At 43.8% G+C, this 13290-nt stretch overlaps 1 protein-coding gene across 1 annotated transcript; it reads left to right on the plus strand.

Moving 5' to 3' along the window:
• The first annotated feature begins 5233 nt into the window (after positions 1-5233).
• Positions 5234-8600, plus strand: LOC135364339 (cationic amino acid transporter 3-like). The gene has a single exon (XM_064590348.1). It carries the CDS (start codon positions 5417-5419, stop codon positions 7244-7246), a length of 1830 nt encoding a protein of 609 aa, XP_064446418.1. The 5' UTR covers positions 5234-5416; the 3' UTR covers positions 7247-8600.
• The last annotated feature ends 4690 nt before the right edge of the window (positions 8601-13290 follow it).

A 13290-nucleotide genomic window follows, 5' to 3' on the forward strand; every position in this document is an offset into this window, starting at 1 on the left:
AGGTTGGAGATAATCAATCAGGATGGCTTAGGAAAGTCTTCCTAGATCCAGGGTGGGGAAAGGTTGTAGAATAGGGCTGAGAGAGGCTGCAGGGTCAAGACTGTACAGAAAAGAGTGAGGAGGGCGTCCCTGGCAGGGTAGGTCACTTACCCAGGCTACAGGCTCATCCCAGGAAGGGTAAGTCAGGATGTGAGGAGCTGCGTTAGGAAGGAGGTGATGTATCTGAAAGTAGGGGGAGAATCAGGGTGGGGCTCTGACAGCTGGGTCAGAGAGTATGGACTGAATATAAACCATTGGAATAATTATAGATTATTGCATGATAATGGGCATATCTGAACATGGTGTTTGAGGATGTTTAAACCACTGGAATAATTACAGATTATTGCATGATAATGGGCATATCTGAACATGGCGTTTGAGGATGATTCTCTGTGTTGTTATAAACTGCATTTCTGGTAGGCTCTCTCAGATTCCCAATCATGGGTGTGCTTTCTCTTCTATATGTTTGGTTGATGTTCATTTCTGCCTGCTCCTGTGGAGTCATAAAACATGATTATTTAATTCCCAGACGTTTTGTTCTTTGGGTTGCTTATCTGGTATCTTGATACTTTGTCTGTAGGCCCACTGTCCCTCATCTTCAGAAAAAGTGGGAAGAGCACAAGGACCACCCTGTACAACACAGTTGAGAGAAATAGAAATTATCAAGCATTACCAGTCTCTGACCTTGCCATTCAGATGATCCTCCTCTAGGATTCCTGCTCAGGGTCCATGATGGATCTCAGAAGGTGTATGACATTTTTTTTGAAGACCAACCTCAGAGAGTTGTGTGATTCAACAAATGTTTAGAACCACTGTTGTGGTCTTTGTTGAGTGGTAGGTGGCTGGGTATGGTTCCCCAGAGAGAAACGTGGCAGAAGCATCCTTAGTGCCAACTACAGGAGCCTCCAAAGACAGTTGAAGGGGCTGAAAGAGAGAGAGGAATTAGGAAAAGGGAAATGGTTTCAGAGGGAAATAGTAGGACAGGTGCCCCATCATCTCTGTTCTTCACCCTCTTTCTAGCAGGTATTCCTTCTTTGTATTCTCCATATCCTGGCAATTACAGGATTCCGGTTCCCCTTCAATTTAAATCTACTGAATGCCTGCCATTTATCAGGCTCTGTACCAGGTCCTCTCACAACATTATCTCCTGCAATTACTGTGTTGACCCTGCAGTGCACAGAGTGGAGTCAGTCCCTCCCTCAGTCATGGTGTGTTCCCATCATCACTTCCTGTCAGGCCCCTTTTCTTTCTTTCCTTTTTTTATTTTTTTAAAAAAAATTTTCATTATGTCTAGTTAGGCCCTTTTCAATGCATTTATTATCCTGTTTCATCCTTATCTCTATTTTCATTTCCCCTCTGCATTGGAAGCATTTGCTTTAGTGTATTTAACAAATGCTCTTTCAGTCCATGTTCTATATTTGTTTTAGATCCATTCATCCATTCAACAACTACAGTGCCCAGTTGTGTGTGGGTATTCTGAATTATACGAAGATTGTGCTTCGGGGTGGTCCCCAGTGACGCTCCCACCAGCAGTGTGTGATAGTTTGTCTCTTCTTATGGAATTCTCATGTTGACCCAGTGAGGAAGGTCAAGTAAGGTTCCCAGTGGATGAAGACACTGAGGCTTAGAGATATTAAGGAAATTACCTGAGTTCATGTCATCACGAAGAATGGCCAGGGCTCACATCCAGCATTTCTGACGAAGTGTTCATTGTTCTTATCTCTATAGTACCCAGCACCGCCTGTTCCAGATGGGGCATCTGTAGACAAAGATACTATTGTTATTATTATTATTATTATTATATTGAGCCTTGCATTTCTTGATACCTGGTCTAACACAGTAAGCCTAGGACCCCCCATGTGTTAGCTCCAGCATGGATGAGGAAGTCTAATTAGAGTCCTAGCATTTTAATGTGAATCATATGGAATAAAACTGTTTTCATTGTCTCATGAGGGTTAGCTAACAAGCTCGAGCTTTAGTGGATGATTTTGAGCCTGCACATTTATAAAGACTGATTGATTTTCAATGTTTGGTTACTTTGGACCAGATTTCTATATGAAGTACTAGGTAGATGATATTAAGTCCCTATTGTTTGCTAGGCACTGAGCTACGTACTTACAGACAACATTTCACTTACTTCTCACAGCTGTGCTGTGAGTTATTTACTTTTACTCCCATATGACTGTTGTGGAAACTAAAGCTCAGAGCAGTAAACTAATTTGTCCAGAGTCACCGGGTGTGAGATTGAGGTGTGATTTGAACCTGAACAGTCTACCTACAGAGCCTTACTCCTAACTTCTGAACTGCACTGCATTCCTGTGAAGGAAGCTTTTAGAATCTCTTCCCCTTGAACTTGAGGACAATTTCTTCTCAGGTGGGTTTTTTAGAGCAATCATTGGAAGTACAGGGCTAGTGGACAAGAATCTCCAGAGGGAGAGGATCTGAAGTTTGAAAATGTCCCCAGGTGTCTTCATTATGTCTTCCTCTATCCCTAAAGTGAGAACCTCTGCCTTAGGACATCCTACCTGGATTATAGGGCCTGGGCATGATGCCTTCAAAAAAGTAGGGCTTCTCTAACTGGGTGTGGGTGGTTGGTTGCCCATAACCCCAGGCAGCCTGATATTTTTAACAGGTGTCCCTAAAGGCAAATGATTCTTTATCACCCTGTGTGACTCATAACCTGCCATGAATGATGGGCAGTCAAGGTTTTATCACAGTTGGTTTTCCCTTCACACTATGCATTTTGCTCGCCTTCTACAAGGAAGGTAATACCATGTATATCTTTACCTGAGCCTTCATTATAAAGCTTTCTTGGCTACAAAGTATGTATCTATCTTCATGACCAGTAGATAGGGATTCTGGATTATGGCCTCTTTTAGGTTTCTCTTCTCAGCATGGTCATTTGTTCAACAAATACTTATTGAGTACCTACCTCACAGTCTGATGGAGGAGACCAGCAGCTGACCTGGAATTTGGATACATGAGGATCAATGGCACATGGGGGAAGCTGGTCCTAGGAGAGCACATAGGAAGGGCAATGTAAGGGTCAGGGGAGGCTTCCTGAGGAAGCAAATGCTGAGCTGGAAACTGAAAGAGAAGTGGGGGTTAGCTAAGTGAAGGGGCCAAGAGGGCATTAGAGGCAAGGGAACAGGGTGAGTGTTGAATTTTGTGGCTGGAGCAGGAACTGGGCAGAGGATGAGGCTGGAGGAATAAGCACAGGTCAGATTATAAACAAAGGAAGGACTATGAAGGAAGGGAAGTGTGGAACCATGGAAAGGTTTGAAGACTGGTTGTGGGTTGGGAACACCTCAGATAGTATAAAAAGATTTCATGAGTTAAGAATTGACACTCAGGGGTGCCTGGGTGGCTCAGTCATTAAGCTTCTGCCTTCAGCTCAGGTCATGGTCCCAGGGTCCTGGGATCAAGCCCCAAATTGGGCTCCCTGCTCAGTGGGGAGTCTGCTTCTGCCTCTCCCACTCCCCCTGCTTGTGTTCCCTCTCTCGCTGTCTCTCTCTCTGTCAAATAAATAAATAAAATCTTAAAAAAAAAGAATTGACACTCATTATCTATCTCCTGTGCTTGTTGGTAAATCATAACATTGGAACTGGTGAGTGGCAAATAAGGAGTCTAGATGGATTTGTAGACAAAAGGTCTGACCCATAACCCAGGGGTTCCTTTTGATCGTCTATAGAGAAGACTTCTGAATTTTGTCTTGATCTTTCTGCCTTTAAAAACTTCTGAGAACGTTTCTTAAAATTCTCTTAAAACTGAAGCATGAGTAAGGAGGAGAGTGGGGCTGCATGACTTTGTTTTCTCTGTTCTCCACTTCTCATTTCCTAGGCATTGCTGTAAATTGTTCATCCAGAGCCTTGCTTCCCTTGTGGAAGGGGCCATTTGAAGAGAAGTAGGGGAGGAGGGGTAAGAGGGAGCCACACACAGGATTCCTTCATTAAGAAAACATTCAGACAACAGTTTGAATGAGTTAAAAATAACTCCTTGTGAAAAATTCATTGGGAATTACAAGTGAGTGTTTGAATACAAACTCACAGAGCAGGACAGACCAGCCCCCTGGCAGCTGACCTCCCAGATGGCTCAGGATGTGTAGAGAGCACAGCGTGGCCAATGAGGAGACTGTCTGCAGAAGTGAGCTCACCTTTTCTCCTGGAACCCAGAGAGGGAGGAGACAGAAGGAATTGTTTTGGTTGAGAGCAACTGAGCTAAGTGACTCATTTCTTTTCTCCCTACCTATCACACTGTCATAACTGTGGACATAAAAAAGGTAGTGAATTTTGGGGGGGGCTATTCACAAAATAGCCTTTCTAGCTCCTTTCCCTTCTCAGTCATGGACCCTGGGTTGGCTGTTGCCCCTATTTCTCCAGTGTTTCCTTCCAGGCAGCCTGGTCCTCTCCTTCTTGCAGGTAGTTATGAAGACCCTGCCCCTTTCTCCCTCCTCCTCTCTATTCACAGCGCCCCTGTGGGCCTAGGTGGGTAAAGGGAAGGGATGGACTCTACATTCTTGGTCGTCAGTACAGCTGAATGGATGATGCAGAATGAGGAGAAAGGGGGCCAAATTGGCATCTAACCTTGGGTAGCAGATTTGGGGTCTATGACTTTTAAGACAGAGAGACCAATATTTGTATTTAAACTCTGATGATATATAAAGAATGGGTCTTTAATTGCAAAGAGGTATCTAGTCCATGAATTAATGTGTCATAACTCATGCTCAAGCAGCGCATACACATCCTGTGTATGAATTCTTGCACAATACATTCATGCTCTGTTGTGTCTTACTGCCTAATTAGCACGCGAAGCTACATGACTTATGAACTCAAATGGGATTATGTTATGTGGTGTGTAAAAAAGGAAAATGTTGGGGTGCCTGGGTGGCTCAGTGGTTGAGAGTCTGACACCTGATATCAGTTCAGGTCTTGATATCAGGATTATGAGTTTGGGCCCCGTGTTGGGCACCATGCTGGGCATTGAGCCTACTGAAAAATAAAATTAAAAAAAAAAGCAGAATGTTAGGAGGTATTTGGTACCTTTTCTGGAGGGAAAGCAGGATTGATTTTTCTATGGTGTCTTTTGGTGTCAGTTTCTATGACACTTTGGCTGCAACAAGTTACATGTGACTTTTGAGTTTTGGTTGGTTGGTTGAACACATTGTTCAGTAAATATTTATTTTTTCTCTAGGCATTCTGGAAGGATAGCAGTTACCACATGAAAAATGAAGCAGCAGCTCTGAAGCCTGAGCAATGGACCTCGGCAGCCCCAACCCAACCTGGCTTAACTCAGCCTCACTGAACCAGATCCAACACTCTTGGCTCCCTGGGCTTGCTACAGCTCTCTGATCCTTAGAATCTTCTCAGTTCCAGCTAGAATGCTACGTCAGGCACTTCGCAGATTTGGTCGAAAGCTGGTACGCAGACGTCCGCTGGAGAAAAAAGTGTATGAGTTTAAATCTGGCATAAAACCGAGCACTCTGGACTTAGTGGCCCTGGGTGTGGGCCACACAGTGGGTGTCGGTGTGTATTTCTTGGCTAATGAGGTGGCCGGTAATCAAGCAGGACCATCCATTGTGATCAGCATTTTGGTGGCGGGCCTGACATCATTGTTGGCTGGGCTGTGCTATGCAGAGTTTGGTGCCTGGCTTCCCCATTCTGGCTCTGCGTATCTCTACACCTATGTCACTATGGGTGAACTCTGGGCTTTCATCACTGCCTGGAACCTTATCCTCTCCCTTGTTGCTGATGCAGTTATTGTGGTCCAGACCTGGACCTTAGCTTTTGACATCTTGTATGGGAACCGGATCTCTGAGACCCTGCATGAGAGCATTTCACAACATGTTCCCCAAGTCATTGCAGACAATCTAGCCTACTTTGCTGTGATCCTACTGTTGTTTACCGTAGAAATTCAATATCTGCTGTCTCATGACTGCATAATTTTCAAACTGTTTACATTGGTAAAACTTTTGGTTCTCAGTTTTGTCATCATCTCTGGCTTCATGAAGGGGGACCTGCACAACTGGAACCTCACAGAAGAGGACTATGTAAAGGCTGGACTCAATGACACCTTTAGCTTGGGCCCTCTGGGCTCTGGTGGATTCATGCCTTTTGGCTTTGAGGGGATTCTCCGTGGAGCAGCTACCTGTTTCTATGCTTTTATAGGCTTCGACAGTATTGTTACCAAAGTTGAGGAAGCCCAGACTCCCCAGCGTTCCATCCCCAAGGGCATTGTGATTTCACTGCTCATCTGCTTTTTGGTGTATTTTGGAGTCTCTGCGGCACTTACACTCATGGTACCTTACTACCAGCTTCGACCTGGGAGCACCTTGCCTGAGGCATTTCTCCATATTGGCTGGGCAACTGCCTATTATGTTGTAGCTTTTTCGATTTTCTTTAGTATTGTTACTGGCAGTTATATGAACTTTACAGTCCGCATACGTCAGGTGACATATATGATGGCAATGGATGGTCTCCTGTTCCCTGTTCTTGCCAGGTTCCTTTTCAGCACATATGGCCGCTTCCTGACCACTGTGACCTTTGTCACTACTGGAGCAATCATGGCATTCCTCTTTGGACTCACTCGTCTTCTGGACCTCAGGTCATTTGGGACCCTGATATCTTATTCCCTGGTAGCTTTTTGTGTTCTCATCATCAGGTATCAACCTGAGTGGACGAATGAAGAAAATGAAGCACAGGTGCAGGAGGAGAATGGGGGAAATGAGGCACAGGTGCAGGAGGAGAATTTGGGAAATGAAGCACAGATGCAGGAGGAGGATGGATCTGCAGCAGAGAAGCTGACTCTACAGGGACTATTCTTTCCAGGCAGCCCCACCCCCACTCCGCTCTCTGGCCGGGTTGTCGTTGTTTGCTCCTCACTGCTTGTTCTGCTGCTGACTCTTCTCTGCCTGGTGCTGGCCCAGTGGCCAGGTCTGCTCTCTGGAGACCCAGCGCCGATCACAGTGGTTGTGCTGCTCCTGGTGCTCATCACTGGGATCACTGGGGACATCTGGAGGCAGCCACAGAGCTCCACTCCCTTTCCCTTTAAGGTCCCTGCTGTGCCTCTCCTCCCACTCCTGAGCATCTTTGTGAATGTTTGCCTTATGATGCAGATGACAGCTGGAACCTGGCTGAGATTTGGTGTCTGGATGCTGATTGGGTTTGCTCTCTACTTGGGGTATGGGATCTGGCACAGCCTGGTGGCTTAACCCCACTTAAAGGCCCAAACTGTAGACTCAGCAGTGAACTCAGCAATGCCAGTACTTATTCGGTTTGACATCATCACACCTGAATGCAGTCTGGTCCCCTGCACAATAATGGGGAGTACTCTTGAGCACATGGAAATCTAGGGCTCCTATGAGCTATTGATGGGGAACACTAATAGAGCTCTGTATTTATGGTAGAGTGAAGGATGTGTCTTTGCTCTTCCCCCCCTTTTCTTCTTTACTTTCTACTTTTTAATTATGTCTATAGCTGCTCACTGGCTTTTACAAAATTAGTATTAAAAGAAACTTGAAAAAGTGTTTTCCTTTTCTTTGGTTAAATATCCACTAGTCAAGGAGGTGTCTAGCTGGCTCAGTCAGTAGAGCATGATTCTTGATCTCAGGTTGGTGAGTTTGAGCTCCACATTAGCTGTAGAGATCACTTAAAAAAAAATCCAGTAGCAGAATTATTGGATCATACGGTAGTGCTGTTTTAATTTTTTTGAGGAATCTCCACACTGTTTTCTGTAATGCCTGCACCAATTGACATTCCTACCAACAGGGCGTGAGGATTCCTTCTTCTCTATATCTTTGTCAACACTTGTTATTCTTGTCTTTTTGATTTTAGCCATCCTGACAGGTATAAAGTGACATCTGACTGCACTTTTTTTAGAGTTTAATATGTTTAATTTTTTTATGTTCAGTTAGCCAACATATAGTACATCATTTGTATTTCCCTGATAATTAGTGATACTAAACATCTTTTCATGTGTCTGTGGCCATCTGTATGTCTTCTTTGGAAAAATATCTATTCAGGTCCTCTGTCCATTTTTTAATTGGATTTTTTGGGGTTTTTTTGTATTGAGTTGTATAAGTTCTTTATGTATTTTGAGTATTAACCCTTTATTAATATATCATTTGCAAATATCTTCTCCCATTCAGTAAATTGCCTTTTTTTGTTATTGATGGTTACCTTTTCTGTGTAAAGGTGTTTTTGTTTTGTGAACTGGAAAAGATACATGCACCCCTATGTTTATTGCAGCATTATTTACAATAGCCAGGATATGGAAGCCACCCAAATGTGCATCAGTAGATGAATGGATAAAGAAGATGTGGTCTATCTGCATATCCAATGGACTATTACCCAGCCATAAAGAAGAATGGAATCTTGCCATTTGTAACAACATTGGATGGACCGGGTGGGTATAATGCTAATTGAAATATGTCAGTCTGAGAAAAAGAAACGCCGTATGTTTCACTCTTATGTAGAATTAAAGAAATAAAAAAATTAAAATGATAAAAGAAAAAAGAGAGACAAATAACAATACCAAAACAAAAGCAAAAACAAAATCACAACACCTTAGACCCTTAAATAAAGGGAACAAACTTGTGGTTGACAAAGGGGAGATGGGTAGGAGAATGGGTGATTTAAATAAAGGGAATTAAGAGTATGCTAATATTGATGAGCACTGAGAAATATGTGGAATTGTAGAATCATTGTATTGTACACCTGTGAATAATACATTAACACTGCATGTTCATTATACTTACATTAAAAAAAAATAGAAACTAGAAAAAGACCAACAACAAAAAAAAAGATGAAATATGGCCCTTGCCATTAAGCAGCTTATATTCTAATACAAGGGGTAAAGCATAGCTGTAACACAAAGTAGAAAGTGTTGTCATAAGTAATATAAAAATAAAATGTCTTGGGAATCCAGAGTGGAAGATGATCATTTGTGGCTGGTACAGAGGTGAAAGTTGATTGGTGAAATCAGAGAACACTTTGTAGAGGAATGGTTTTGAGTTGGCTCACTTCAGGGATGGGATTTGCCACATCTGGGCAGCAGGGAGAGTGTAGGCAGTGAGAGCACCAGGAGGAAAAGCAGAGGAAAAGGAAGCAGCGTTCAGAGCACACTGAGCAGGCTGTGTAGCTTGAGCCTTGGCTCTGTGAGGGGGCAACAGAGCATGCACAGGTGGATCGGAGCCGAGCTTTCCTCTGAGCACAGAGCACTTTGGCTTTGAACCCACTGCCCATGCTGAAAATCCCTGGGTTGGTACTTCTCTTAGCAACATCTGCATTCTTGGACTTTAAAATTTCTCTACTGTTGTCTGCTTTGGTCCACCTCTGCAGAAAGTGCACAGTTGAGAGCCATGTGTCCTGGGTTCTGGTCCTGTTTCCACCACTAAGTAGCAATGTGACCTTGAGCATGCCTCTCAGTTCCTTCCATGCTCTGCTTACTTATCTGTAACATGGGAGGTCACAACTGATCATCTCTTATGTTCCATTTCCTTAAAAAATTCTAGGATTTCCTCTGGTTCTTCTGTCCTGCTATTCTCTTAACTAGGTCTCTCTTCTGCACATGATCTGTACCCGCATCCTTCCCACCTTTCTCTACAACCTATTATTGGAGCTGTAGAGGTCCAATGAATAACACCCCATTTCCCCCTCCTTGTTTGGAACCTATTGATAATTACGACATAGAGAGAGATGATTAAACCATCAACTGTATAACTGCAGCCTAATTGGCTTGTTAATCCTGCATCACTAAATTAGACAGACTTACTCCTCATCACAAGAAGTCCTGAGCATCCCTCGCCTGCCATCACAGGAGAGTCTGCTTTTATTAGTCTTTCTCCTCTATCAGGATGAATTACATGTGGCCAGTGGGCAGGTTTGTTCTGGACCAAAAAAAAACAAAAAAACAAAAAAACAAAAAAACATTGGAAGAAGCTAACCAGGCATGCTTGGTGTTATGTCTTCACTTCATTAATCAAGGTCCCAGTGAGAGAGGGCCCCATGGAGAGTGGCGAGGAATAGTACTCTGCTCAGTGGTGTTCAAACTTCAGAGGATGCCATGACACCTGGAGGGCTTGTGAAAACAGATTGCTGGGCCCCTGTCCCCAGCGTTTGGAATTCAGGAGGTCTGGGTGGGCCCCAGAACTTGTACTTCTAACAAGTTCCCAGGTGATGCTGATGCCGCTGGTCCACAGACCACACATGGAAAACCAAAGCTCCACCTGAAGCCTCTTCACATGTAAAGATGAAGTGAAGGAAACAAAGGTGCCTTTGTACACTCACCTTCATTTAATGAAACATTTATATTAAAATACCATCGTTAATCCTTTCACAGTGGGCAAATTATAATCATTTCACAATTATATGTATATCAAATTAACATTATGTACACTTTAAATATCTTACAATTTTATATGTCGACTGCACACTAATAAATCTGAAATTTAAAAAAAATAGCATACCACAATTATGTGTGTGTCTTTCTTTTCTTTTTTTTTGTTCTTTATTAGACACCATAGGTACATAGTGTATCCTGTTCACTCCCCCAGAGCATCCAGCTGGGGACAAGGAACATAATGAGCATTTGATAAACTCATGTTAAATTGAATTGAGCCTTACACATTTCACTGGTACAGAAAATTCTCCTTCCTTTCAGGCTAGCACTGTGCTACTTCTTTAAAATTATCTTCTGAGAGACTTCCTTGAAAAACAGCATTTCTTTCCATCCAGAATTGTCTGTACCTGGCATCAAGAACTGTACCCAGGCACTTCTAATTTTGCTTTTGTGTGGCTATGCCTGAGTTCCTGTGACTATCCTATCTGTTCCATCACAGTACAATCTTGCTCAGGGCAAGGAGTAGGTTCTACATTTCCTCTAGATCCAACAGTAAGAACAGTGTTGTTCCTTCAAAGAGCAACAGGGAAAATACAGACCTGGGGCAGGAGAAGGCCTGACATGACCTCCCCTAGTCCTGCTCCATCTCTTCCCATGGGATGTAGGGAGGGGTTACAAAGAGTGAAATTGATATAAGACCCAACCAGTTCTTCCTGATTCCAGGGAATCCCTGAAGAGGAGACTAGCTCCAGCGTGGGTGCAACAGGCATTCTTCTTGACGCAGTCAGTTTTATGCTTTGGTATAGGAGGACCAGAGTTTTTCTATTGTATTTATGCATGGGGCCTGACCTGGGAGGGAAGAAGAGAAGATACTTTCTTATTTGCTGAGTTTCTCATCTTCCTAAAGGATGTAGGTGGTTGCAGGGAAGACTGCCAGAGGTAAGATTACCCATATACTTAACTACTCCTTTAGATGCTTCTTTGAGGGACTGGTGCAAAAACCTTGTGAGAGCATCTATGATTCTTTGGGGAGAGAGAATTGATACCATACGTGGGGAGAAAAATGGACTGAAATAGGAGGGTTAATAACTGGATAGGAATGGAGGCATCATTATTCTGGAAGGGAAGGTATGAGTTGAAACTGAGAAAGAGGTATTGGTCAAGAAACACTTCCTGGAGAAGGTTGTCTATGGAGCAATTTAGGAAATAAAAGAGATAGGTGCGTTGGAAAAGAAATGGGACAGTAATTCTAGTTACATGGACCTTTAAGAATCATGAATTAATGAAACTCTTGTGATGGATATGTTTTTTCACATATGAAGGGAATTTATGAGCCAGCTTTGTACTGTGTATCATGCCATGGAGTGAGATTCCTGAATCAGGAACTGATGAGATATGATTCTCATTGCCATCCGGAGGATAGACAGAGAGAAAGGTGTGGACAGATGCACTCTTCCAGGGAGACAGTTGTAGCAACTGCCACAGTCATATAGATCCTGCTCTTCAAAGTGTGGTCCATGGACCAGAAGCCAGGGTGTCCCCTGGGAGCTTCTTAGAAATGCAGATTCTCAGGCCCCCATGCAATGTGCTGAATCAGAATCTGCATTTTTAGCAAGCTCCCAAGTGACTTGTAAGGTCTTTTAGGTTTGAGAAGCACTCATCTTAAATGTTGGAGGACAGGTATCTGGCCTCAGATGGAAGGTGTGAAAACTTTGGAATTGGGAGTCAAGAGGAGGGGCCTAGGCTGGGGAAGTTGAATTTGGGGAAGAGGGAGAAGTGTGGGGTCTGACTGCCCTCCTGTCCCCAGGCCTCCCTCACCAGTCACTATGGCAGGGTTTAGCACTCTGCCCACTGTGGGAAAAAGCCTGCGGTGCCCTCGCTCAAGTCTGCCTGGTCCTCAGGGTTCCTCTGTGGCAAGTATTGGGTGGGTGGCAACCGCTGCCAATTCTATTTCCCCTCCTTCATTTGATGGCCTGAAAGGGACTGGGAAGGTCATATTAGTCATGCCCTGACTCAGGGCAGTACTGTCCCTTAATCAAATGAGTGATAAAGTGATGACCCTAATTGAGGAGGCTCTGGAGGTTGGGGGATGAAATAGGAGTTCTTAACTATCTGTCCTGGAAATTAGGATACTTTCATCTTTCAAATGCTTTCAGGAGAAACAAGATGTCTACATAAGGGGTTATACCCTAATAGGGACCAAATTATGCTTTTTAAGGGATCTTTGATGATTCTTTTTTTGAAAAGATTTTATTTATTTATTTAGGAGAGAGAGAGAGAGAGAAACAGCATGAGAGGCGAGAGGGTCAGAGGGAGAAGCAGGCTCCCTGCCGAGCAGGGAGCCCGATGTGAGACTTGATCCCAGGGCTCCAGGATCATGACCTGAGCCGAAGGCAGTCGCTTAACCAGCTGAGCCACCCAGGCGCCCTCTTTGATGATTTTTAATGGGTTAATAACAAACTATATGAGACCTATAATTCCAGAGACCTGGACTGATAGGCAATGGAACAACGTTACCAGGTGGGCATTGGAGAATTTTCTTAGCCTTTCGAGGGTTTGTGTACCTCATCCCCTATAAAAATAGGTGGTAGAGGGGCGCCTGGGTGGCTCAGTTGGTTGGGCGACTGCCTTCAGCTCAGGTCATGATCCTGGAGTCCCGGGATCGAGTCCCGCATCGGGCTCCCTGCTCGGCGGGGAGTCTGCTTTTCCCTCTGACCCTCCTCCCTCTCATGCTCTCTGTCTCTCATTCTCTCTGTCTCAAATAAATAAATAAATAAAAATCTTAAAAAAAATAGGTGGTAGATAGAGGCCAAAAGTGAAGGAAAACAGATAAGAGATTGAACATAAGGAAGAATTTTCTAAGATTAGAGAGTGACGGGGGATACGGGAGGGTGCAGGCTCTCTGGCCGAGCGCAT

This window comes from Mirounga angustirostris, unplaced genomic scaffold (genome assembly GCF_029215605.1).
Source record: "Mirounga angustirostris isolate CCGP_5_RB_7025 unplaced genomic scaffold, mMirAng1.0.hap1 SCAF_5, whole genome shotgun sequence".
Classification (NCBI taxonomy): Eukaryota; Metazoa; Chordata; class Mammalia; order Carnivora; family Phocidae; genus Mirounga; species Mirounga angustirostris.

Excerpts from the sequence above, each read along its gene's own strand:
- LOC135364339 (XM_064590348.1), top strand. The coding sequence starts at position 5,417 with ATGCTACGTCAGGCACTTCGCAGATTTGGTCGAAAGCTGGTACGCAGA.